A 27,373-nucleotide genomic window follows, 5' to 3' on the forward strand; every position below is an offset into this window, starting at 1 on the left:
AGAAAAAGATTTTCTAGGCTAGTTTAACAGAAAATATGCTAGGCATTTATTTACGAAGAACATTTTAAGTATGTGAAAACAATAGGTAAAATCAATAAATATTAAAGCATTTTATATAAACAAACAAAGCAACTCCCTCGTGCGAATCAAGATATTGTTGTTGCTGATGTAGTGTAATTTTTTTTCCTTTCTTTTCTCTAGACACTGTTGCAAACACGAACACAATTTTGCTATTTGCTGTAGGAAGAAACAGACATGTATAAACTAAAACTTTAAGGAGTCAAAAAGAAGATGGATTTATTAGAATTTGATCTTATGTTATGGAATAGTTCTTTGACCATATATATGTAAAATGAAAATCCAGCATATACACAGAACTGTAAAACTGTCCGCATATGAAAAATATATCTTCCTGGTTTGTGAATAGATATTCCTTCCAAACCGGATTACACCACCAATGCTTTATCATATAATTCTGTACACTTGATTGCCATTGTGGAGCCTAATTTGTAGCCTGTAATGAGAATCAAGAGTTGAAAAATATAAACAATTCTTAATACTTAAATCTATTTTTATTTAACCAGCTTAAAATTCGCTTTTAAATGTTAATACTGGAATTAATGCGTTGTAACACTTTTATGAGTCAAAGTGTGTTTCTGCAAATTGCACTTTTGGGTGAACGCTTTTCCACAGTGATGACATAAATGTGGTTTATTTCCTGTGTGGATAAATGTATGCTTTTTTAAATTACTTTTACGAGCGAAAGTTTTGGCACAATACATACATGTATGAGGTCTCTCACCTGTATGTCTCAAAATATGTTTCCCCAAGTTAGACTTATCCCTGAACGACAGACCACAGTCCTTACATACATATGGTTTTTCTCCAGTATGTGTTAAAGTATGTTTCTTCAAATCAGATTTTCGATCAAATGTTTTTCCACAATCGTCACAAGAATGTGGTTTCTCACCTGTATGCGTAAATATGTGTTTGTTTAAGTTAGATTTGTCGGCAAACATTCTTCCACAATAGTTACACGAAAATGGTTTCTCACCTGTATGTGTTAGAGCATGTTTCTTCAAATCAGCTTTTTCAATAAACGTTTTACCACAATCATGACAGGAATGCATTTTTTCACCTTTGTGCCTTTGTGTATGTTTGGTGAGAGAAGACTTTAGAACAAACGTCTTTCCACAATAGTCACACATATGTAATTTCTCAATTGCATGTATTAAAGTATGTTTCCTTAAAGATGATTTTTTAATAAAAGATTTGCCACAATTTCTACAAACATGTGATTTGTCATCTACAAGAGTCGGTACATGTTCGTAAGTGAGCATTTTGCTACTCTCCAGAAGGTAGTTGCGGTTTCCATAATTATTATTTATAAAATGCCCTTGTGAATCAGCAGTGCTGAAATAATTTGTGTCGTTGGAACACTCAGTTGGAATAGTAGACCTGAAAGTTTGGAGAACAATCGATACATACAAAAATGTTGACTGAAAAATGCAATTTTTATTAAGGGACTAGCTGAAATACCCATTCTTCGCATGGGAGCTGTATTCGAAAATCAATGTCTTTGGGAGTATCACCATTTATCTCAGAGACCGCGAAAACTACGGATATGACACTAAATGTTGATTAGGTTGATAAATGTTAATGTCTAAAAGATAAAGTTAACAAAGACATTAAATTGTGATAGGCACCGGAGTGTTGTACAGGGCGCTCTTTTAGTAACTTTTTAGCAGCCACTGATAAAGACTATCAAAATCCATCGCTACCAAGTTCCGATACCAAAATTCAACTAAATTTCATGTAACCTCACTCCCTTTTATCTTACCTTCCCTAACTGCGATTTATGCCAGAAACTAGATCAGGTAAACGAACATACAGATCAGGAGAGAATAACACAAATACGACGGAGGGTGCAACTAATATATCATTTAACATGCCACATTTGACGAAGTATGCGGGACACAGGCACGAGGACGCCGACAGGTTTTTCATGCCATTTGATCATATGGCAACCATGCAGTCATGGTCCCCAGCTAAGAAGGAAATTTTACCGATATATTTACAAGACACAGCACTAGATCTCGCGCTGCAGCCTCAAAACCGAAATCAATTTATACGATGTCCTACGATGATTTAAAATCTAAATTAGTAGTATTAAGTGGGCCAAAGGTCCCATCGTATAAAGCAGAACAGGAATTATTCGAGGACCAACAAAAAACGGATGAGTCCATAGACTCATACTTTTTAAGTAAACTCCGAGCAATGACGCAGTTAGTACCGGAGGCGACAGAAGATCAAAAGATCCATCATTTATCCTTGGGATTACAGAGGGATTTCCTTAATAAGATAGCATTGCAAAGGTTTGCAACAGTAGACGCCTAGAGACTAAATTTAACTCTTTGGAAGCTGCTAATGACCTTTTAAGAAAAAGAGAGCTTGCAGAGCTATCACAAAACTTACACATGCTATACGGCCAAAATCATAAAAATAACCTGCAAAATATATCATTTGGCTTACAACCGAACCAAAGACAATGTCTCCTGTACAACAGTTACATCACAATACCTATCCTATACAAACGCAAACAGTCACACAACCAATGCAAAGCTAGAAGAAAAATTTAGAAACAGCTTTACTTTTGATGTGACATTTATATTGCTCCCCGTATTATTATCTTATACAAAAAAAAAAAAAAAAAGATATGTATAGTCAAAGCAAATCTAAAAATAGTATATTTTATAGCTATTCTTTGCAGGAAAAGGAAAAGATTCGAACATGAACCAGCAGACTTCTACGTCAGAACGACACTCACTACGCAAGATATTTCACATGTTGCACTCCTGCGATAAAATTTAAATATTCAAGTGCTGTTTACATTTCTATTGTGTGAAAATAAACATATAAGAATGTGAATCTCTCATTATGCCAGATATTTCATGTGCTGCACTCCTGTGATAAAATTTCAACATTCAAATGCTGTTTATATGTCTATTATGTGGAAGTAAACATATAACAGTCTCCTTTTTTTACTTCTTACACTATTGTGTTATATGTTGTGCAGAGCGTATTTTCAAACCTAATATATTTATTTTATCAACATTTAGAGCTTTAAAACTTTTAATACAAAGAGTTCAATACTTATGAGAACTGATTTTGCCACACCTTTCATTACTACAAAGCCAAATATATTGTAAAGTACCCAAAATTCAAACATGTATTTTGGTAATTTATTTTGATTATCGCTTCCTTGTTTTTGTAGCACACATTCTGAAAAAAGTCAGATAATATCTATTTAGACTAAGGTCATATGTACTCACTTTTATTAAAATACCTCCCCTAAGCGGGCGCAAGGAGTTTTATTTACGAGCTCACCATGTTAGTGTGATGAAACTTGATGTACAAATTCCTTACTAAGAAGGGGGGCGCGGTGGCTCAGTGGTAGAGCGTTCACCTCTGGCGCTTGGGGTCCCGGATTCGATCCCAGCCCCCGCCAAGTGAACTTTGTGGTGGACAAACACCGTGCTCGTGGGTTTTCTCGGGGTTCTCCCGTTTCCTCCCACTAACTTCATTCTACCATTTCACTCATCTCTCATCACTGTCTCCTTTAGCCTAACCGGCATAACCGTGGGACGTAAAACTCAAAGATTTCATTTTTTTTTTCCTTACTAAGAAGGGGAGATGCCTAAATGTTTTCGAGAATTCTGCTTTTAAGGGAAACGGAAATGTCCGATATTTTATTCAGTACATCAAAAATTACATAAAGATTGTCTGTCTGATATTCATGGGGAAACGGGTGATACGTTTGACTCATTTTTTAATTGAGTTAGTGCTTGGCTCTGGTTGAGTTTATGTCATACCATTTTTCGTGAAGTGCATGTTTTGTATTTAGAAAATGGCCAAAAAGATAACAGTTGAACCGTTTAAAAATGAATATTTGATTATATACCTAGTTAACACTTGTGTCCACTTGGGATTTTATACCTCGACAGAAATGTATATCACAAGAAAGCAAGGGTGTTTAACTATAGCTTTGAAATGTTCTCCATATATCTTTCCTTTGCCTGGGAAGTACGTGCATTTCAGCCAGTTAAATAAGACTATCCAATTTTTTTTACACATAAAGACTGAAAAAGATCTTTTACTTGATGGTTTTGAAAAATTTTGAATTTTTTTTTTTTTTTTCAAATTAGTCAATTGCGTTCCTAAAGTATCAAAACTAAATACAATGGAAAATATATGAGTAAAAGTTACTAGAACTCGTCAAGCCAATTTCCTTGTAAATTGACCAAGGAGAGTTGCTGGGAAATAGTACTTAATGCATGGGAAGAAGTGGCACAAACACAATGATATGTTGCCAGCTTAGTTAAACTCCGTACCAAGGCGACTAAGAGCAGCAATAGAACAACACACGATACTAATCTTGAACAAAGTCACAGCCAGCAGCAAAAGTTCTTTATAGAGGTACCTCCTTGCATCAATTTCAATTGAGACTTAAAATTTCCCAGCGTATTTCTACATTTAACGACTACTTACTACTAATTGTCAGATTCAGTGTTCTACGTGGAAAAGTAGTTAGTGTTCTCGCTTTCAATGCAATAGATCTAAATTCGATTCCCTGTGTTTTTTGTTCTTATTAATAAGTAACATTTTTTCAAAATCATTCTCTCATGTGCGGAATACTTGTAATGACAACATAACAACGCATCAGGAGAGTAATCATATGTTAGCGTTCCTTAGAGTAGACATTGATATCGATACCATCAACAAAAAATGCAAACTAGTAAACAATAAAAAAATGTAAAGGAAATGAATACAAATACACAAAATTAGATGCAAATAAGCACAAAGTTGTTTAAAAAATGTCCATTTGCTGTACCAAGAAGATACAATGGTATAAGTAATTTTTTCACTTATATACTTGTCAATCATCTGAAAGAATGTATCGTCTGCAGAATGCTTCCTAATGCAATCAAAAAGTTATTGTAAGTTATAAAATGCATCACTGCTATGAAATGTCACCTAAACAACATTTCAACTCTATGATGTACACTCTTGAGCAGAAAGCAATATAAAAAGACTAGCTGAAATATATGTTCTTTGCACGAGAAAAACAGATTTATGCAAAATATTTGACAGATATAATTGAACTATTTTCTTCCCCTTAGGAGGCGTATTTGAATCGAAATGAAATTATAAAAAATCCAGTTCGACTCAAGTGCAACATGCTACTTTCCAAAATTCATCTGAAACATTTCAAACATTTTCCTGTGATACTCAAGGGACAAGGTTGATACTGATTTTATATATTTAGTAAAATATTATAGAAATTGTCCCTTCTCCTCTTCCTCTTAGAAACGGAAATTTCTCAGACGTTCGGCACGTCCATTGATGTAAAGAATTTATATTCCAAGTTTATGAGAGGGCTCATGAGATATTCTATTCCGGTATACATTTTGAACCTTTTCCTTACCCTCAGGATACACATTTTCATCAAAGATAGGTGACACAAATTCCGGCTCGATGTATAACCAGAGTGACATCAGCTTGTCAATAGTCCTCATCGGTTTATCTTATCATCCAACCAACTTTAACGTAACTTTTAGAATCGTCCGACGCATCTTATGAGTATTTAGTCTAGTTCCTCTAAAATTCAAATAGACGAACGACTCGTACCTGGCTTTTTAAATCAGTTGCTTGAATTTTACAGGGGATTATTGTAAATGATCTAAATAATTGAAACTAAAAAAAAAACATTGCGCTTCCTTTCTAGTGCGACGTCGGTGGAAGTAGACCACATCCTTCAAATAGCTCATAGGAGAAATAATCGGATGGTGATAAAATGTGGGAGCGTGAAAGCAAACCAAAGTCTTCAAAACGAGAGAGACTATTCATTAAAAGCAATTAAACATGTGTTCCAGTGTTTTCGAAACTTCGCTTCTAAGGAGGAAAGGTGTATCGTTTCTCTAATATTGAGGAAATAACGAATGTGAAAATTCGCGTAAGTTGGAAGTGTAGAATTTGGCATATTTACAACAATGAAATATATTCCACTGTTTTAGAAAGATTAGCTCCTAAGTGGGTCATTTCTATATCCAAATTTCCCTTTCTTGCCTTTATTTGCAAATTGCCCAATGTAAAGATTTGTTTTACATGGAAGTGTAAAATTTGGTAATCAAATTTTTAACAAAAAATATTTAACTAAATTTTAACTTGAATCAAATTTTCAACAATGAACCAAATTATGAACAATTTAAACAAGCTCAAGTCGAAAGTCAAATTGCGTATATGAACTATTAATTAAAGGTACGGGAATACAAAAATGAAATGAAATCTTTGAGTTTTACGTCCCACAGTTATGCCGGTTAGGCTAAAGGAGACGGTGATGATGAGTAATGAATGAAATGGTGGAATTAAGAAAGTGGGAGCAAACGGGAGAACCCCGAGAAAACCCACGCACACGGTGTTTGTCCACCACAAAGTTCACATGGCGGGAGCTGGGATCGAACCCGGGACCCCAAGCACCAGAGGTGAACGCTCTACCACTGAGCCGCCGCGGCCCCCAAAAGGGAATACTTTCCGGATAAAAAAAAGAAAATTTCTAACACATTCATATTTATCTTTCTTTATTCCGAAAGTGCTCAATACAGGGATTGGCTTAAAATTTAGTGTGCTTTGCGGTACACAATCTATTCATTAAAAATATGTGATTGAGCATTTAAAGATTGTTGTTGTTGATTTTAGTGTAGCGTCCCTTTCAGCAGCGAGGCTATATGAGACGTGGACCTACTGATTAACGTGGAATCCGAACCACATGAGCTCCCGCCGGGAATCGAACCCGGGTCTCCCACGCCAAAGGCGCGTACGCTAACCGCTTAGCCACGGAGGAGCTCTGAGCATTTAAAGAATCCACACTTCAAGTGTAAAAAACCCCTTTCTACAATACCCAAAATTCCGGTTTTATATTTATTACATCTCCCTTACGGTGTTAATGTTGATAAAAGTTAGCGACCGTTTATTTTCTTACACAATTATTTCCCCTGCTGGCTGTAGACATTTCAAGTTTTTGCATGGGTGGGGTAAGGTGGGTAAGACTCTCCGATATAGAAGTTTCACGTTCAATAATAATATATTATTATACTCTTAATCAAAATTTATAAACACAAACTCAGGGTGGCAATTGCCTGCTCGCCACCCAGAAATAACGCCCATGCTTGCGTGAAGTACTAAAGAATTAGTTTCTAGGATGAACATTTTTCCATATAGTTTTGCGTTCAAAAGTAAACATTGAACTGTGTTGTAATGGAGTTTAGCGTGCCTCTTAACACCGAGATTATATAAGACCTGGATATATTATTTGTGTGAATCCACGAGAGTTTACACCGGGATTCGAATATGGGTCTACCATGCTGGAGTAAACGCTAGTGACTAGAGGATATCTGATTTTGTGTAATATATATATATTGCAATGTACTCTATTGCATAGCTGTAATATATATTTATAAATTTCTTGCATTCAAACATAATTGCTCTTTGTCAGTCAAATACAGATTATTGAAAGTAATCTAACCATGTTTCAAACCCATTTTAAAACTAAATATTAGCACATAAATCCATTATGTTATGCACTACCAAGAGTGCATGACTTTAGCCTTTTCCGTTTGTTTCTGTTACTGTTGGTTGACAATGTATTTTCCACAGTCTTTAATCTCGTATCATGTAGAAGATGGGAATGAGGAAAACTTCATTCAGGATGGCTGGCTTGAAGAAGCTTTTTACACTTTTTCGATCGAGTGCCCCAACCGGGCTAAGGTCTATACTGCAGTTAGAAATCGTTCTCGTTTGTAAGCAAAACTTGTTCGTTTAACGATGAATACACATTGATAGGTAGATAAGATTTATTCCCGGTACGGAAGGATTCCAGTTTGTGGTTTGCTAGCTCATCTTCCGAACGAACTATTTCGGAAGTATACATGTGTGAATGAAGATTATTTCGGAAGTACAAATCTGTGAATGAAGACTTAAGTTGTTTCCTGTTAATTAGCAATAAGCTAAACACTGAACTATTGTATCAGTGAATAGAATCCTAAGCTTCTTCCAGAACGCAAAACAATTACGATTTCTTAGAAATAATTAACTGGCAATTGATGATTTATCAGTTCAAATTTATTTTAATATATATATATATATATATACTAACTACTGTGTATATTTTTTAATACCGTAAATATTTATCGTTCTTAACAATTTCTGGAAAAAATTAAAGTAGAACCTACTATTGCTACAGACCATTTACTCTTCCTAATATTCCAATATTTATTGTTTCTTATTTTAACTCTTGCCGTTCTGCGAAATACCCAACGATGTCACACCCACTATTCGTACTTTAGTTCATGGCGGTATCAGTGAAACTGCTATGCTTGATTCCTTACAGTAGAATTGCCAATAACCAAAGTATATCCTTCGTGGTTAAGGTCAGCGACAATTTTAAGACACTTTACGGAGATGATTATAGGAAAATATACATATTTCTCTGACCACACTATGCAATTCAGAGCCAAAAATCATGGTCAAAGAACAGTTTCACAGAGGTGATTCAAGAATTTGTATAGAAGCATAGGTGAGCTCGATTAACAATTTTTGTTAAGGATAGCAAGATTAGGCAACTCCGACAATAAAAGCTACACTAATGCCCAAATATTCGTAGAGTTGTTTTGTTCTTTCAACCGTGAGTAATCGAATATTGGTGATTGAGACCATAGAATGCACTTTACTCAATCCTTGAGAGAAAAAGGCAGTCGTAAACTTACGAATAAAGGCTAAGAAAAGGAAACAGAAAAATATAAAATTAAAAACGTTAAATTTGATTCTTAGGTGACAAAGCTTTCTGAGCATTATGTTCAAGCCATTTGTAAATTTGAACTTACAGTGTTAAGTCTCACCGGATTACAACTTAAAGGGAAATAAGATAATTACAGTGTTCTTCTTAAGGCTAAATTACATTTTGTAAAGAAAGAAAAAAAGAAAAAATATGAACAGCTGTTTTATAATAATGTAGAAAAGTTTAAAATAAAACATTACCTTTCGGGCCCATGATCATTTGTACTATCATCCTTATCTTCTATAGCGTTATTCGAAAAAGAAGCAGGAAAATGTGAAGAAACATTGCATTCTTCCACTTTATATTCACCATCAATTTCGTTAACTTCGTCAATTTGACATTCAACTTTTACTACATTAGGTAAACTGGAAGTCGAGGCACAACTTACACTATCATACACCATAGGATTCTTTTCTGTGAGTACTGACAACTCCACGTTTTTCGCATCCACTGTTTCTTCCTCAGCAGAAAAATCATAATTTTCAGTTTTAATGAAAACCTGGTACCCCATACAATCTGATTCATATTTTGTGACATAATTATCTTCCATTATTACACTCAGTTGTGGTACATAATCAGAAATATTCAGTACAGATTTTGAAATTTATTTCTATCGAAGAGTTAAGTATTGTTTAGTTGCTGTCTTGCTTTCATGAAAACAGACTTCTCTCACACACAACCTGAAAGAAAAGATAAATCGTAATCTTATTCTATTAATTGGAAAAAAGGAGTAAAAGCTAAATAATTCTTTTCTGTTAGCACAGTAATCCGAAAGTAGAACCTTCAGCTCAGCATATTGATTTTGTAACACACACTTTCTGCAACTTCCATACTAACTGACCTAATTGCTTATAGCAATATCACGGTAATTCAACGAAGATTAATTAATGTTTTAAGACTGTTTTTTCATATACGTATACGAAAGTAAAGCAGGCAACTATATTAACTGCAAACTGAATTAGATATTTAATTATAAGAACAAAATTGAGGGTAGATATTAGCCAAATAGAAAACAACATAAAAGCTCCCAGGATTACAGACCAAATATGATGCATTATCATCTCTCGTTTACTGTTCTTTGGACGATTTTGCAAACATTCAGAAATTTAAATACCACTTACGATTCCTCGTTTGTTCATATTTAGTCTAAATTTCCTTCTCTAACTATTATACTTCGTAAAGTCTTTTATATTTATAACCAAATATTTCTTTTCTTACCATGTTGAAAATTAATATTTACGTGTTTACATCTACCTCTTACATATAATTTTAAGCAAAAATGTGCACTCCTCTAGAGCTTAGCTGAGCGGTGATTTTTTGATGTTCCTAAAGTGCTGCATTTTGGCAACGAGGTTTCGAACGGGAAATCATAGGGAATAAATGAAATGAAATGAAATCTTCCGCGATTATGACCTTTAGGCTAAGGGAGATACAAAGCGAAGAATTCACAACAAACCTCGTTATTCGCGTTGTGATTTATTTACCTTCTCTTACCAATAGATACAACTGAAGCGTATTTCTATAGATGTTTGGACAGTTATCTGTGTTATTTCTTTGTCCCGAATCAACGCTTTTCAACCTGGTTCCAACCCCGTTGGGAAATTTTCCCGTCTCCGCTACTATTGGGCTACAGTTACTGATTTCTTACTTGCATTCTTCAGAAAAGGCCTCGCTCTAGAAACTTGCTAACTATTCACCTTTTTTCTTTGACGATTTTCCAAATATTAGAGGACTGGAGTTAATGGCAGAAAATATTAGAGGCGGCTGCATGTATCGGATGACTCGATGTTGTTGGGTTTAGCCTGAACAAATAGACTCTTTATGAAAATTGTTGGATTGTTGTGAGGTAGGTTTAATATTTTACAACAAAGACTTCAGGATGATCTTAAGTATTAGGAGTTCAAGAATAACTACGAGTTTAGAAGATTGAGGACTAAAGGTCCACAACGGTTATTTGGGTTTTAAGATTGCGTTTTATTGTAAACAGATATAGTACAATAAAGATGAATTCTATTACTCATACAGAAATATCTTTCTGTCGATTCCGTGAAATAGCCTGATGTTAGTATTACATATGTGTCTGTCAATTCCAGTTAGTTTAAGAATCTTCTAATACGAAAGTTCCACCCTCCCAAACACAGCAAAGCTGTCAAAAGAAACTAGTTTACGGTGAATATTGATGTTGGAAACTCATATAATTTAAAGTGAAAATATAGTTACCTTGGTGATGAAGCAAACAGTTACAGATAGACAAACAGAATTGTGTGATTATTCTATGGAAAAATGTTTATAAGTATATTAATCCTGTTTTCATTAGTAGTTTGAACCAACAGGCGGTCAATGCATGCAGTATTGCCATAGGTATCATACTCTAATTGGTAAGTAATTTTTTGCAAATTTACGAGCTCCTGTGTACCATTCTTCCCCGTTAAATCTTCGTTTTCATGTAAGAAATATCCTCTTGAATATCATCTACCAATTGCAATCGCCTTCCCTCTACGTTCTCTGCCGTAACTTCTATCAGATCTGTAATAAGTAAATTGACCAAATATTATACTAACAATTTGTCTACCTTCTTCTAATTAGCTTTAATATTGTTCGCACCTCTCTACGCTTGAGAATGTGTCAACATTTTCCCCATTTCACTTGGCGGAATTGTGAACCCTATCAGCTATTTCAGTTAATCTCTCCACGCTACTCTTGTGTAAAATTCAATACTTAAATTGCGAACTTTTGCAACTCTATGGAAATGTGTTGAAAGTACACTTGTGAGAGGTCGATCTCACTATCCTCCTTCTTCCTCACATAATAGGGTTTGGTGGTAGTTCAATTAAATTAGCAAATATGGTAAAAAGCTTACATTACAAGGGTTAGGTCATAATTTATGTTTCCCTATTTTCTCTCTGTTTCTCATCTTCCAAGTATGTCAAATGGAAAATAGCATTTATCGCCAAAAGACTTTCATTGCGATATAATGGCTTTTACCTGAGAAATTTCCTATCTGGGACAACTCAATCACTACTAGTTTCTCTAGGTGTGTTATTAACTTATTTATGAATTTTCCATTTGAACGAAGAATATTTTCTCCTGACAGAATAAGTAATAAATAAAATGTACGAAGAAAAGATACGCCTCTATGCTTTTGGTTCTATCTTTTCTATATTTCATGTTATGTAACTCCTGATTATTTCTTAGGAATATTAATGCTGTACACATTTTTATTTAAATGGAAAAGCGAAATATAGAAAACAAGATCAAGAGCAAAAGTGTTAACTGTGCCTTAGTGACGTTTAAGGTTTATAACAGTGGTTCGGAGTTCAACGTTCAGTTTGAGCATCGAGACTATATGAAACATGAACTTTGAGCTTCCCGCGGGATCTGAAACACATGGAAAATCAAATGAAACCTTATGTTTGACGGTTATGCCGGCTAAAGGAGACAGTGATGAGAAATGAATGAAATGCTGAAAAAGAAAGTGAAAGGAAACGAGAGAATCCTGAGAAAACCCACGCACAAACTGTATGTTAACGACAAAGCTCAACTGGCGCGAGCTCAGATCGTACAAGTCCTATGCACTAGAGGTGAACGCTCTACCACTGAGACACCACGGCCCCACCAAAAAACATGAGTTAAAACCAGGAATCAGACGTCGGTTTTCTGCACCGCGGGAGCCTCTCTTAATCATAGTTACGATGGAATTTGTGTTTCATAATGAAAATATTTTGCTAGGCGTTGTTGGTAAATAATTTTTAGAAAAATTTTCTTAGTATACATATTCAACAACATTTGCACGAAACAAAAGATTAGATTTTTATTAAAACTGCACTACTTCTTACGTCACGAAACGAAAAACGTAATATACACATCTTTTCTGTACATATTTTAAAACAGAACGTTAGAAGAAACAGACTGTGCGACTATATATAGTTATTATTAAATATTTTGACTTTTTACAGGTTCTTTGACTAATTATTCTTTTTTTTTTTAATTTTACGTTTGGGCCTGGAAATGTTTCGTCCACGTTTCTAGATTTTCAGCTTTCTCTTTTAAGTCCCTACATTTTCTTTTTTTTAAACCACCGATCAGTTGTGTTTGTCTTTCTTCTATTCCTTACTCTTCTATTTTCTATTGCGGTATGAAGAGGACACTTTCTTCGTAAGATGTGTCCAATCCAATTGTCCATTCTATGAAAGATTCTAGCTAGAAGCGTCTTCTTCTCTCCTATCCGCTTCAAAACATCTCTATTTCTTACCCTATCACTCTACCTTCTTCCTCTTCCTCCAACATTTCGAACCTCTCAAATTATTTTTTCTCAAAGTCCTGTAATGATCGGAACTCTGAACCAAACACTCTCATGTTCCACACATAGCATTTGACTAACTTCTTCCTTAGTCCAATAATAAGCCTGCTACTTAAGTGTTATCTTCTTGAATGCTTTCTTCGCTGTAGTAGTTCTTGATCTGATCTCTTTGATACAGTACGTGCCTCTCGTCAAAATTTTCTCCAGATTCTTAAGAGTATCGACCTCAGGTCGCGTTTCCACGGGATATTTTCTTGTCTTTCGATTTTGATATGTTTATTTTTTGTATTATAGGCTATATATTAGACACAAAAAATTTTCTTGCTCGCACTAAGTTCTCGTATAGCTCATATAGCTCGTATACTACACCCTTAATGTAGGAGAAATTTTAACACAAGCAAAACTTTTAAGCTGAGTGCAAATTTATGTACGGATTTATATACAAATTCGTTGTGTATATAATTCTATTTCATTAAACCCACCTTCAGTATCGGTACGTTAAACAATCATTTTTCTAGTGTGGTCACCCACTCTTTACTGATGGTTCATTTTAGAAGAGCCTCAGTGTGCGTATGCCATAAAAACTTACAGAAAACGCACTAACCAAATTGTGCTTGCCTGCCACTCAAAATTACTAATGCCACCTAACCGAGTAAGGCCAGGAGCGCAGTAGAGACGCTCACGCGTCGCGTGGTGGTGCATGTGTAGGGAGCAGGCGCTTCAGTGACGGCGAAGTTACACGCAAATGAAGATGGCACAAAACGTTGTATATGGCATAACAAACTTACTTTACGTGCTATGTCTGTACGTTATTTTGGACATCATATATACCATTCCGAGATGTTTCCATTGCTTCCAAACTAGTTTCCTAAAAATAATATGACATATTACCTAACTAAATTCCACAAAAACACAAGGATCCCTTAACTGTCGGACACTTCTATAGTTCCGCATTAGTTAGCACAGTGCCTTCAGATACTTCACTTTGTATATTGTGGTTAATGGCTAGCTGTCTTTACATAATAGATTACACTTTGAATAATGTATTTGGATTATGTGTCGCAGAGTAGGTCTAGGAATATGGAACCCATCCAAAACTAACCTAACCCAACCTAAAATATGCTACACTACCTTAAAGTATCCTATCCTAAGCTAGTCTACGCCTGAAACATAATGGAGCTACTCTGCAGCAAAAAGACAATGTATTTCTACGTAGATAAATATTTTACAGGTAAGACCTGAATATATTTTTATTATTTACATTGTTATATTAAAATATTATTACAAATTTCCTCCGTAGATTCTAAAAATATTGGTCCATGCACTAAACCCTTCTTTACACGTATACACTACCTGCAAAAATTAACGGAGGCTAGGTGGAATGACCTCACGATATGTCTTATTTATAGCTTTGGTTGGTAGTGTAGTTTTGGCGCACAACAGGTAAAATTCAATACTTTGAATGAAAACACATGTTTATAAGGAATAAATTTCTGCAGGTGATACAAAGTATTACCGACATGGATATTATGACGATATGGCTTTGAGTCCATCTTGAGTAAAGGAAAACACAGCTTCCTTACAAGGCTGGCTAGAATAATTATTATAAAAAATAAACTAGAAAAGCAACAGTTTCGGCAGTATAGCACTTCATTCCTCAAACTATACTCTACAACTGAAATCAGAAATAAAATTATATACAATAAAGAAAGAAGATCATTAGTTCTTCCCACCAATCAGGAATCACTACTCATTAAAAGTTCACTTTTCATTTATAGCACTACCTCTCGCCCGGGGGCGAGCATAACTGACTTTCACCTGGCAAAAATGATGAGTCAAAACAACGAACAACGATGAACTGATAATAGCCGGAAACAGCTTTCCAACAATTAAATTTGTTAAAGCAAGACCTTGGAAACACCTGCTTGAAATGAAGACCTGAAAAAATTCAAAAATTATGAAGCTTGTGACCTTTTAATAACATTAACAAAATGCAGAAAACCATAAGTAAATAATGAAAACATAAAAAGAAGTAAATACCTAAATAAATACAGAAAAAGATATAAAAGAATACATAAATCAAATAAACATTATAGTGTACTTATATTTTACCACTTTTCTTTCTCCGTTCTTCCTTTTTCAAAATGTCCTCCCATTCTTCATTAATACTATAACCACTATTCCAGTTCATAGCTTTATCGGCTACCTCTTTTATCCTCTTAGCTTCTTTCCATTTCCTAACCAGTTGTCTCCACTCATACTCCACTACCCTTGATCCCTCCCAGTTCACTTCATAGTCGGTATCACTGACGCGCTTCAAAATAACATTAGTGTTTCTCTCCAATCTGACATCATCTTTATGTTGCTTAAACATTCCTGCATCCTCTTTTTGGTTTCCACTACATGGCACTTCATACATAACCCCCCTTTTACACGATTTCACCGAAGTTCTCATCTTTTTTCTAATGATATGCAGTACCATCATGATATCCAGTATCGAGTATCTTTATTAAAGTATTACCTTTGTATTTTAGGTCTAGAAGTGCAGGGATACTACTTTAAAATCATTACAAGTGCTTTACAACGGATAAAATAAAAGGTTGCTAAAGATAGATGATTCTATTATATGCTATTTTCCACTGCCGCTATACTTGTGTACAGTGCACAGAACCTGAATTTCTTATTTAGAAGTGGAGTGTTTCCAATACGAAACCGTAATAAGCACTAGTCAAAGTCGTATCGTTTCGAAAATCAATGTTTTCAGTGTCCACACATAAGCGCATACCTATCACGATGACGCGCCTACTCCTAACGGCGCGTTCATTTTTACAGCGTCACTGTGACAAGGTTGGACAGCATTTGTACACTTTAGTGGCCACTTAGAACAGGCTGCTTCTTTTTTGTACTGTAGCTTTTATGCCACACATCCGAAAACCGTATTTATACGCAAATCATAAAAGAATTGTAATGTTTCAACATGCTTTTGGTGGCTCCCTTTTATCTATGGCAAGAAAGATATTTTCATGTTACTCTGTGGAAACCTTGTAAAGAACAATAACATGGTGTCTAGCAAATAACTCTCAGCAATTCCCCGACTTTTTCCAGACTTTTCCCAGTTATTTCCAAATTTATCCCCACTCATTCTAAAAAAATGTTTTCGTAAAATTAGGAAAGGTAGAATGTAATGGAAAAGTGTACAAGTTCTTACCTGATCATAGAATGTCTCCTTCTTCATATATGGAATGAAACAATCTAATCATGCAATTTTTTGATCTCCTCCTCTATGGTAGCAACCTGTTCTGACAACTGACTAACGACTTTCTGTTTCAAGTTCCTTTCGTCTTTTTTCAGCGGCCCTGGGATCTTTCTCTGATATCACTTTTCTGCGATGTTCTTCGCCTTCCTTGAATCTCGCGTATGCGATTCTCATTGATAGAATTATCTGCTTTGGGATAGGAAGCGCTTGTATGCCACCAGCCTCATTGACAGCATCATACACTACACGCTGCGCCACTAAAGATTCCTCTGACAAATATTCAACTACTATTTCCCTGTTTACCGAAAAAACCCTTTCTAATGCTGCATTACCGTGGGAAAGAATTAGGCATATCTTTACTATTTTGCACAGATATACCTCATTTGGTGGTAACACATTCATCCAGAAGTCATCAAGTCTGTGTTCATTTCTTTTGTACGACTCCATTTTCTCCCGTACATGTGTCTGATCTACTAGAGTATTGTATTCTCTGTCTGCCTTTTCTGCATCAGACGCTGAGACAATATTACTCTGCACTAAAATTTCGAACGTTGCTCTCATTTGTTTAACAGCTTCTTCCTGTGAATGACCAACGGTTAAGGGATTAAGAAACGTCAGCGCTTTTGTAAGAGAATATTTTAGCGGGGACCTCTCCTGCAGCTCCTACACTAAATGTTGATAACATTCACATACTTGCTTTCGGATACACAACATTTCCTTTTCACTAACTTCTGTACATCTCCTCAGTGCTGACCTAGTTGCATACCCAAGGTCAATTTCCTTGATACGAATTAACCTAATATATAAGTTTTCACTTTTCTCCATAACATCAATAGCATTGATACTCTTCCTGTCCATTATTTCTTTTTAACGAAACGAGACATCAATACTTTCAATAACTGAGTAAGGCTACCATGCAAAAATGGAGTCACAGGAGTGTCTGACTGATATTCAGTCAGGAAAGTCTCTCAGTCCACAGCAAGAGATTGAAAAAACGCTAATTTTGCATAGAGCAACTTGTCATTCAAATTTCTAGCTACTATTCTGAAACTGTTACAGTTGGGTTCTTCGTCTGTTCCCTTAACTGTTTCAACATACTTTCTCACATGCGGTAATATTTCTTGGCTTCGCTTAGCTACCTTCGCATTTTCTACCCAACGAATATGGCAAAATGGAAGTGGAAACAATGACGAACATGTTATTTCAGAATGTTAGGCATTCTTTGCTGGTACCATTTCGTACAAGTTATACAAGGCTCTAAGAAAAGAAATCAAATTCCATCCAGTTTTTTGTATGCGTCTTAAAACCACCGTGAACAACGTAAAGACCACACGAGCCAAGTTCAAGGAGCTGTGGAGCGTCTGTACCAAGGGAGGCACAACGTTCCTCTTTCATTAGCCGTAAAAGCGCCCAACTTAATTTGGCCCATCCATTGAAACGCAAAAGCTTAAATGGATCAAGCGATTGCAATACACTCTGCAAACCTTGTAGTAGGTCTGTAGCTGTACTATGATCCATAAAAACAATTCAAATACCGTGTTCTGACTCTGTTCGTGTTGTCTCAAAAGCGTACACTTACATCTTTTGAGTTCTTTGCGCAACACTATTTAAACTTTCATCAAATCCAATGACATAATGTTCGCACTCTTGTAATACGGATTTAAGTTCACGTTGAAAGTATGGACACAATCCGTAAACGATGTTATATGACACTTTATCCTTTGCAATTTCATCTCGCTAGCAACTGCACTGTCTGGAAACATCCTAGTGAAAAGAAGAACACTACTTTCAGCCCTGCATAAAGAGTTGTGATTCATCACCTCGTTTATACACCACAAAATCTCCGCCTGTGTGACTCTATCTTTTAGTTCATATTTGTCCATGGTCGAAGTAGACCTACGAGTGGGAGAGCATGTTTCGCTGGATGAGCGTGGAACAGGACCAGTGCTGGTACCAGGTTGATCTGTATTTAATGAAGACGCACGAACATCTGAAATTTCCTTTATGTTTTGTTGGGAAATGATTCATTGCGAAAGTCTTCTGTCGAGTCGCTGCAAGGTTTTGATGCAAGGAACACTTTAAAAAAAAAAACAATGTAACCGTACTATATCGCGATGCATTTAAAAACGCGAGGTTTATCGGAGTCCAAATTTAATTCCATTTTTCCCGACTTTTTTCGTAAATTCCAGACAAATCCCCGAATTCCCGACCATTTTTTAAATTTATGACAAATTTCCGACTGCTAGACGCCCTGAATAACAAGAAAATGGGTTTACTCGAGCAGTTCTACAAAACAAAATTTATACGTAAAATACGATGTGAAACATTTTTCATGAAGGAATGAGAATGTGAATATAAGTGATTACTATCTGTGCATAGCATATTGAAATGAATTTTGAGTAATTATTATCGGTACGTATAAGTGTGCTCTTCCACTATCTTCGTTTATGCATATACACCCTGTCGCTGACGCGCCTGTTCTTTATGGACTTACCCCTTCGCTTGCGCTCGGTAAACCAACTGCGCTTCTGCCATAACTCGGTTAGATAGCATCCGTGCTTTAGTGACCACCTAGCCCAAGTTTGTTCCTGTTTTACGTACTGTAGTTTTTTATGCTATACTTCAACACTGTATTTATACTGTTCATTCATGTAGTTAATCTGCAACTAAAAATGGAGCTCCTAATTTAGTGCATGTTCTGCTAAAACAAATACATACAAAGTTATAGCCTGACCTGAAACCAGGGTTGGCAAAAACCATGATTTTTATTGAAAAACAAAAAAACTTTCTTTTTGTATTTAAATTTTTTTTTTGTTTGTTTGTTTTGTTTTGCTTAAACCAAGTTTTATTCGGTTTAAATAATTTGCCCTATGCATTTATATCACATATGGACACAAATAATTTTGTTTCAGTTTGGTGTTACTCTGCACCAACCGGGTAGTGCTGGAAGGGGTCAAATAAGCTTAAAGCGGAGTCCAAACCGTTTCTCGGCTTACATCCGAAACAAATTCTCCTTCATTTGAACTAGACAACGGGACTAATTGGTCGTGATACGTCTGCCGAGTGACTTACGAAGGATTCCTGATTCGTTGTACTAATCTTTACATACTTTTAATATAATTGTGAAATTGTCAAGAGTCATTTGAGAAGGACAAAAAGATAAAAAGTTGCACAAGTGAAACCATTATGCAGAATTACATATGGACAATTTCAAAATATTGCAGAGTACAGAAGAACTCATTAAGAGCAAGATAGTTCACAACTTAATTCGCATATCAGTAAGAAAAGGAATAAACGTAAGAATTATTTGAGTCCACTTTGGCTCCGACCCATTTATACATAAATAGAAAACATACTTCTGATTTCAGTAAATGCCTCTCATGGGGCTTGTATGACCCCCTCCAAAAAAAAAGTACGGTATTTCGATGTATTTTATCAATAATAAACATTATTAAAGCGAAACAATAATTAGAATTTTTTTATTGCAATTGCATAACAATAATAAAAACAACAAAAAAACACATAAGAAACATTCATGAACTTATATATGCAGAAAAGTTGATTTTGTACTATATTCTCGTTTTAACAACTACAAGCAAATTGACGTTTGGAGAAGCACGTAGTACGCTGTTGCCACTTTGTCTGCACCGCGGTGAGCTCCGGGAACTGTCTGTGAATCTTAACGAAAATCTATAAATATTGGTTTGTTTAGATAGATGAAAGGATATGTTTGTCGTCCCAGTTTGTGCATGTTGGGAAGGGGGTAGTACTTTGTGTGTGTGGGTGTATGTGTGCTTGTGTATGTGACAAAGAGAAAGAGAGGAGAAATAAGATCTTGCTTGTGATTGTAAAGAAAGTAGTTTTTATATGTGTTTTCTTTAAACAACAGAATGCTTTTAAATGCCTATAAGAAAGAAAATACATGAAAAATTAAACAAATCATGAGGATAAAAAGAAATTATAAAGCACTTCTGAATGTCCGAGTTCATCTGGAATTTGGAGCTGGGGGAGATATGATTTTGTTAGGTATTTGTCTACAAATATTTACAAATAAATTGTCTTGATTTAGCTTGATTCTGAAGTTTCAGTGCCGAGGCTATGTGAGGCTCAGGTGGAATTTACTGCCTGTTGGATCAGAACCTTGAGAGGCAAGTGGCTCTCCGAGAATCAAACTTAGAGACCGCGTGTATCAAGAAATCGTAGTCATTGGCGTCTTGGCTGCGAAGAGAAAAGGTTCATTTCTAGAGTTTAGCGTCCAATTTCCCGAGTATATATTACTTGTGACTCCACAGTTCAACGTAGAATTTGAAACATTCTGTCTTTCGGGAAGCGAACCCTCGGTCTCTCACTAAAGACGAAAAATCACGTCACCAAGTAACTCATAATATATTGAATATACACCGTTTGCAAATGTTGACTACTATTGAATTTTTCGAGTGAAAAGCTGTAAAATCTAGAAATAAGGATGATGCTTGAAGCTAACAGCCTATCTTATTACAGCAGGGTTGCAAATAAGCAACAAAATTTTATTAGCTCAAGAAAAAAGCTACAAGTCCACATCCTAGTCTTTACTGTTGGAATATTAAGAATTAAATTATTAGGAATTAAACGATAATTAAATGATAGTGATATTAAGAACTAGCCAACACCGATGAGTCACTCGCCTTGAACGAGTAGTTATTTGCCTCCCTGCATTACAGGGATGAATATACATAACGCAAAGGAATGTATTCAAATCGTTACTATAAACCGTAATTACATAACATTTTGTTTCCAGTATCTATTAAGAGGAAATAATTAATACACTGAGTAAACCTGCTTGCAAGAAACATATATTTTTTCAATGGGATGAGTATACAATTTTTGCTTTATGAAATGAATTTTCTGAGTTTCATGAGTTAGGCCATTTTGCATAGAGAATGTCCTCTAGTTAACTGGGCATTATTAAAAATATGTATTCGTTACATATAGTGATGGGTAAATTCCCGGGAAGATATTTTTTGGGAATATTCCCTGGGAAAATTACGAAAAACGGTAATATTCTGGGAATTTGTGTACAAACACAAAAAAAAAGTTAATTCTATTACTATATTACGATTTCAAAGACAAATTCATTTCTTTTCTCCGTATACTATTACTGTTATGTCCAGAGGAGTCTTCAAAATGTATATTCTTAACGGTATTATGTTGTTTTATTACTATTCTATTATATGTAGAGAGTACGCATAAATGTATATTTACTTACAACATATTGTATGCAAGTAAATATGTGAAAAAATGGTATAGTAAGTCCACATACTTTTACACCGCTAAACAGTTTAAATTAAATGTAAGTGGATTTTCTAAACTTGACTCTAATATTGATATTATAAACATATTAAATTTTTAAACGTTATAAACAAATTAGGTTGGCTAACTGTCAGAAGACACACGTCTCACCATGCATTAGAATTCACATTTGCGCATATACATTTATAGCCACGGAGAGCTCTTTTCACAAATTCGAGTCAGAGACAGAAGACAGATTGACGTCTATTACTAACGGTGGTTCGGGGTGCATTGATAGTACTTCATTTCTATTTCTACTTAATTTGTACTTAATTCGTACATTAATTTACAAACTGACTCCTTCTCATCATTTGTAAATTAGTACTTTGCTACTTTTCAGTGAAAATTGAAATATAACTTAAAATATATTATTATTTATAAAAAGTACTGTCAACGAATTTTATTTTTAATCTCCAAATTATTTAAAACATATAAGTAAATAATAATAAATGAAAATACAGTAATTAGACACATGGTTCTTATAATTTGGAAAATAAAGTAAAGAAATGGAAATAAATTCATTCCCAGGAATTTATATGCCAGGGAAAAACCCGTGAATATTCCCATTTCTTCTTTTCCTTCCCACCGGGAATATTCCCACTGCCCCCTACACAATGTGTATATACATAAACGTAAAACACATACACTAACACATGATATATACAACAAAAGAACTCACATATACAAATATAATTACAGGATTGTATACGCAGATAATACTAGTATATGTATGAATATAAACAAGTAAACTAAATCTAAAAATCACTTCCATGCACAAAGAAACGAAAGAATAAAACAGCATCTTTCCTTCTGAAAGCACGTGTTTACAAGCGCCAACATTGGAATGTTAAGGTCTGTTGACAGGGAAACACTTCATCCACTGTTACTTAAAGGACGTTTATAATTCGACCTTCGCTGAGTAACCGCAATAACTATGTGATGTAGATTCCCCACTTCGAAACAAATCTAAACGTGTTTTTGGGCTGTCAATTTGTTTCTAGTTTTGAAAACATTTTATATCTCTACCTGTACAGTGAAACCTCCCTTAACGGACACCTCTCAATAACGGAGACCTCTATAATACGGACAGATTTTTCTGTCCCGGCAAAAACATATGTTCTCTTACGGAACAAAACCCTCCCTTTTACGGACACTCTCAGATGGGGATGCGGACAGTTCTTTTTTTTTTTTTTTTCAAACACTTCAATAACCTCTTCATAACAGACACAAGGTACTCTCGGATCTGCGATACATAAACACACACATGTTTCTTCTGCAACCGTACTGAGGATTCTCAGTGGACACTTGCTAAAGAGTTTTATTACCCTTGTAGAAGAAAAAGCATGGATTTTTCGCTAAACAAAAGAGTTTCGCCGATTAGTTGGTTCCTAACGCATCTTTTCAGAGGTTCTGAGAATTTGAAATAAATGAAAAATGCTTACAATGTGATGACATGTATTTAAGAAAATGCATTATCTTTTTCAGTATACGAATATATTAATACATCTTCCAGCAATAATATTATTTAACAGAAATGAATTTCTGCTTCACTTTCCCAGTAACTCAAATACGTACTAAATAGAGTATTTCCATATTGAATTTTACGTATTCACGCTAAAAATAATGTATTTTCTGTATCTTACTGCATAGCATTAACGTTGTGAGAAATTAAATTTCTGTAACCTCTCTGTAACGGACAAAAATTCATGTCCCATTGGTGTCCGTTGTTCAGAGATTTCACTGCATTATAATCTGATGCTTGAGTAATGAATGGGGAATTTAGATCTCGATATAATACGAATAATAAGCGGAAGTGACACGCGATAACCCGCGAATGTGTGTTTATCAAGATTTTACGAACACCTACACGTTTATTTATTTATTTTTTTATTTTTATTTATTTATTTTTTTATTTTTATTTATTTATTTATTTTTATTTTATTTATTTATTTATTTTTATTTTTTTTAAAAAAAGTTGCTTTAAACGAAGGTTTAAACCAGCCAACCCTGCTTGAAACTGTTAAGAAATGAGTCAAAACTTGCTAGAACCGTCTTCTCGAGTACTGTCAAGGAATTTAGTGAACTATAATTTTTTTAAACAATTCTTTCTAGTGCTGCGGAAATATACCGCGGTGGAAAATTGTTTCTAATTGTTATCATTCATATGTAATCACTTATTTTGTCTGCGCTAAAGCAGTTGTAATGATTTTACATTACTAACCCTACACTTCTAAAATACAGGTATAATATTTGTATTTAATTTTATTGCTTGGAGAAATTTGGGGGTAGTTTTGGAACTGGGAATCAAAGTCAGGTAAAATCACGATGTTTACAGAAGAAATCAGTTGATGTTCCGTAAGTGTAATTACTTAAGTACTAGCATACCTTCAACCTAACCTAACCTAAACCAACAAAAACACAGAAAATGACGTACGAATTTTAAGCAAAGAATTCTGGCTCCCTAAATCCAAAAATCCTAATCAAACTTAAACCATTAAAAATTACAGAAAATATGGCAATAAAGCACGAAATCTAAGCAAAATATTCTGGTCCCAAGTTCCAAAAATATGCCGAAATCTGTTCTTTATAAACATGTCTTCTCAAGTAAAGCATTGAATTTCTCTGTAGCTCTTACAAAATGTGGTACGCCAAAAATAAACCAGCACCCAAAATTGGTTTCTGAAAAATGAATTACTTGTTATTTTTTTAAATTAAACTATCTGTAAATCATACCATTAACGATACACTTATTTTTTGATGTGCTTTTCTCAATTGTTTGTTGTTTGTAGAAGCGCCACGTAAGTGGCGCAAAAGACCGTTGCCACAGTCTTGAAAAAGACTTATCTGCAATTTACAAAGGTAATTAAACGTGTAAAGTGTAATGATTTGATTAGTGGAAAAATGATAAAAAGTAATGAGTACAAAGGTATATGACATGTACAAAGTAATAAGTATGATAAAGTAAAAAATACGTGAAAAAAGTAATGTCATAATCGGGAAAAAGTCAAATCAGGAGAGAAGTATGACACAATAGGGTAAAGGTCAAAATCGGGAGATAAGTTCGAACAGTTAAAGAGGCTGAAGGCCAAGATGGACAGGGCAAAAGGCTTTTCTCAATTACGTACCATATGGTGACAATTTTGTGCAACGGATGCAAAAGACATGTAAACAAGTGGAATGCAGTGCAGTGATGCCAATTCCTTCAGAGCCATTTTCCCTTCACAAGCTTCAGAATTTCCCTTTTGTGGACAAAATTTCCCTTCATCCAAACCGTTCAAGTACTGTATTTAGTAAACGTATTTTTAATCGTTTACGCTTCCACCCCCTCACTGCAATCTTATAACCAGATACAAGCAGATACCTGACAGCCTTCCTTTGAGCTTACACAGAATTTGAACTTGATTTGTTGATTAGGTATCTAAGGCGTCGCGATAGAGGAGGGGAAAGGATATGGAAAGATGTAGGTCGGACCTATGTTAAAGGTGCAATCTCTGTATTTTCCCGGTGTGACTGAGGAAAAACCCTATAAATACCTCGGTCAGGACGGACAACTGAAATAAATCATAAAAAATATAAAATAAATATCATGTAAATTTAATTTTTATCCTAGATATCATTATAGATTTTAATATTAATGTAATCTAAGGTACAAAGAAAATATTAAGTGTATATTTGGTATATATTTAATTAAGAACAGCACTCCCATATTTACTGAAGCGAATACAAACAGTTACAAAGAAAACTCTAGCTGCTACTGCCTTTGGCTGTACACGAGGAATGTTCTAAGCAGAATACAAACTAAATCAAAGTTTAGAGATGCGGAATTCTTAAGAATTTATAATTCTGTGCGCACAGTTACCAGAAAATTTGTAAACTTACACAAACACACATACACTAATGACCCAGTATTCGCCTATATTGAAGAGAGGTTCAAATTTCCCTGCAATATTGAAAGATTGCAAGCAATTTCCCTTTTTCCTTTCTCTCCAAAATTTACTCAAAATTTCCCTGCGCCAAGGGAAATTTCCCTTCAATTGGCATCACTGATGCAGTGTGACCACCCACCATAATATTTCATACAAACCTGTGCAGAAAAAAACTACTAGATCTGGGGAAAAGGACCAAAATTTTATCTCCTATTTCACCCTATTTATGAATTTTACAATATTAATATTAGTGAATTTTCTAGTGGTAACCCGTGTGCAATTTAATGGTAGAGTATTGTGAATTGTATCATTTGTTCCTTATAAGATACGGAATTAGAAAAGTGGTGGTGGGTATGTTAGACCCGCGATTGGGAGGGGTTGGGGGAATGATGAGTCGTCACTCGCTAACTCCTTACAACTTCGCTCCAAATGATTCGATTTTAATGCTCTTTTTTTTAAAAAGAAAGGCCTAAGTACGTTCTACATAGTGTGCGAATTAGGTAATTTATATTGGGGGGGGGACGTAGAATCTGCTGCTACAATAATTAAAAATGAGACAATAATGCCTTACCCACATACACATAATGATGGGTGAATTCCCGGGAAAATATTTTTCGGGAATGTTCCCTGGGAAAATACCCGGGAAGATTACCAAAAATGGCAATATTCCGGGGATCTATGTACAAACACAAAGAAAATTGAATTATATTTTTATATTATCTTTTCAAAGGTAAATTCGTTTCTTTTCACCGTACTTTATTACTGTTATGTCCAGACGATTCTTTAAAATGTATATTCTGAACAGTAGGGCCTATGATGTTATTTTATTACATTAGAAAGTATGCATAAAAGAATATTTACTTAGAATGGGCCTTATGCAGGGTCGTTCTGACACGTGATTAGAGCTATACTAAAGAATTCGACTAACATATGTTTCCTGCAGTAGTCAGACTTTTAGTATGACTAATCATTCGTCAAGATAACTCTGCATAAGACCCAATCCTCCTTATGCAGAGTCGTTTTGACCCTTGATTAGCGTACTACTAAAAACCTGACTGGTAAGGTAAAACAAAAAACGAATAGACAAAGAAAACAAATATCTAAAACGAAAAAAGCACAAATTAAAATTGAATTCCCAGATCAGAGTTCGCTTACATGTTTAACAGTATCAAATGACTACACGATCAATCCTAAAAGAATTATCATATCTGAAATAGTTCTACTGTTAAAATTTTTTATTGTTGTCATACTGGAAATCAAACCCGGGACAAACATCAACATGTAACTGACCTACGATTCTGTAGTGGTAAAAAGAATAAATGAAGTTGATTTCTAACTGTGCTGAGAGAATCATTGTAGTAAGCATTTTTCCCCTCACACTGAACTTTGAAACGCATGACGAACATGAAACGAAAACAAAATCTCATGCGTCTGCTTTATATGCACTCTATTTCGAGCTAGGCGCTTAGCGTACATGCCTCTGACAAGGAAGACTCGAATTCGATTCTCGGCGGGAGATCAGATCAAACATTAAACTGAAGGTCCACGTCTCACTGTTAAAAGGCACGTTGTAGGGGAACAAGTTCATGCGTAGTTTTTTGAAAAACTAATATTTTGTAATTTTAAAATTACGTTAATGGTAACTTTCAGAAACTGAACTTCCTCATAGC

At 34.9% G+C, this 27,373-nt stretch overlaps 1 protein-coding gene across 8 annotated transcripts; it reads right to left on the bottom strand.

The window, feature by feature from the left end:
* LOC145690749 (uncharacterized) lies at positions 1 to 24,991 on the bottom strand. 8 transcript variants are annotated; one of them, XM_081765958.1, is made up of 4 exons: positions 24,903 to 24,981; positions 15,012 to 15,131; positions 9,094 to 9,573; positions 551 to 1,458 (listed from the first exon to the last, which is right to left on the bottom strand). In XM_081765958.1, the coding sequence occupies exons 3-4, from the start codon at positions 9,441 to 9,443 to the stop codon at positions 618 to 620; spliced, it is 1,191 nt and encodes a 396-aa protein (XP_081622084.1). In that variant the 5' UTR covers positions 9,444 to 9,573; positions 15,012 to 15,131; positions 24,903 to 24,981; the 3' UTR covers positions 551 to 617. The 8 variants fall into 8 exon arrangements, with proteins under 8 accessions (XP_081622091.1, XP_081622084.1, XP_081622085.1 ...); XM_081765959.1 differs by lacking the exon at positions 24,903 to 24,981 and adding an exon at positions 24,511 to 24,841; XM_081765965.1 differs by lacking the exons at positions 551 to 1,458; positions 15,012 to 15,131 and adding an exon at positions 1 to 514 and having other exon boundaries at positions 24,903 to 24,991.
* Between the last annotated feature and the right edge of the window lie 2,382 nt (positions 24,992 to 27,373).

This window comes from Thermobia domestica, chromosome 7, assembly GCF_964235325.1.
Source record: "Thermobia domestica chromosome 7, izTheDome1.hap1.1, whole genome shotgun sequence".
NCBI lineage: Eukaryota > Metazoa > Arthropoda > Insecta > Zygentoma > Lepismatidae > Thermobia > Thermobia domestica.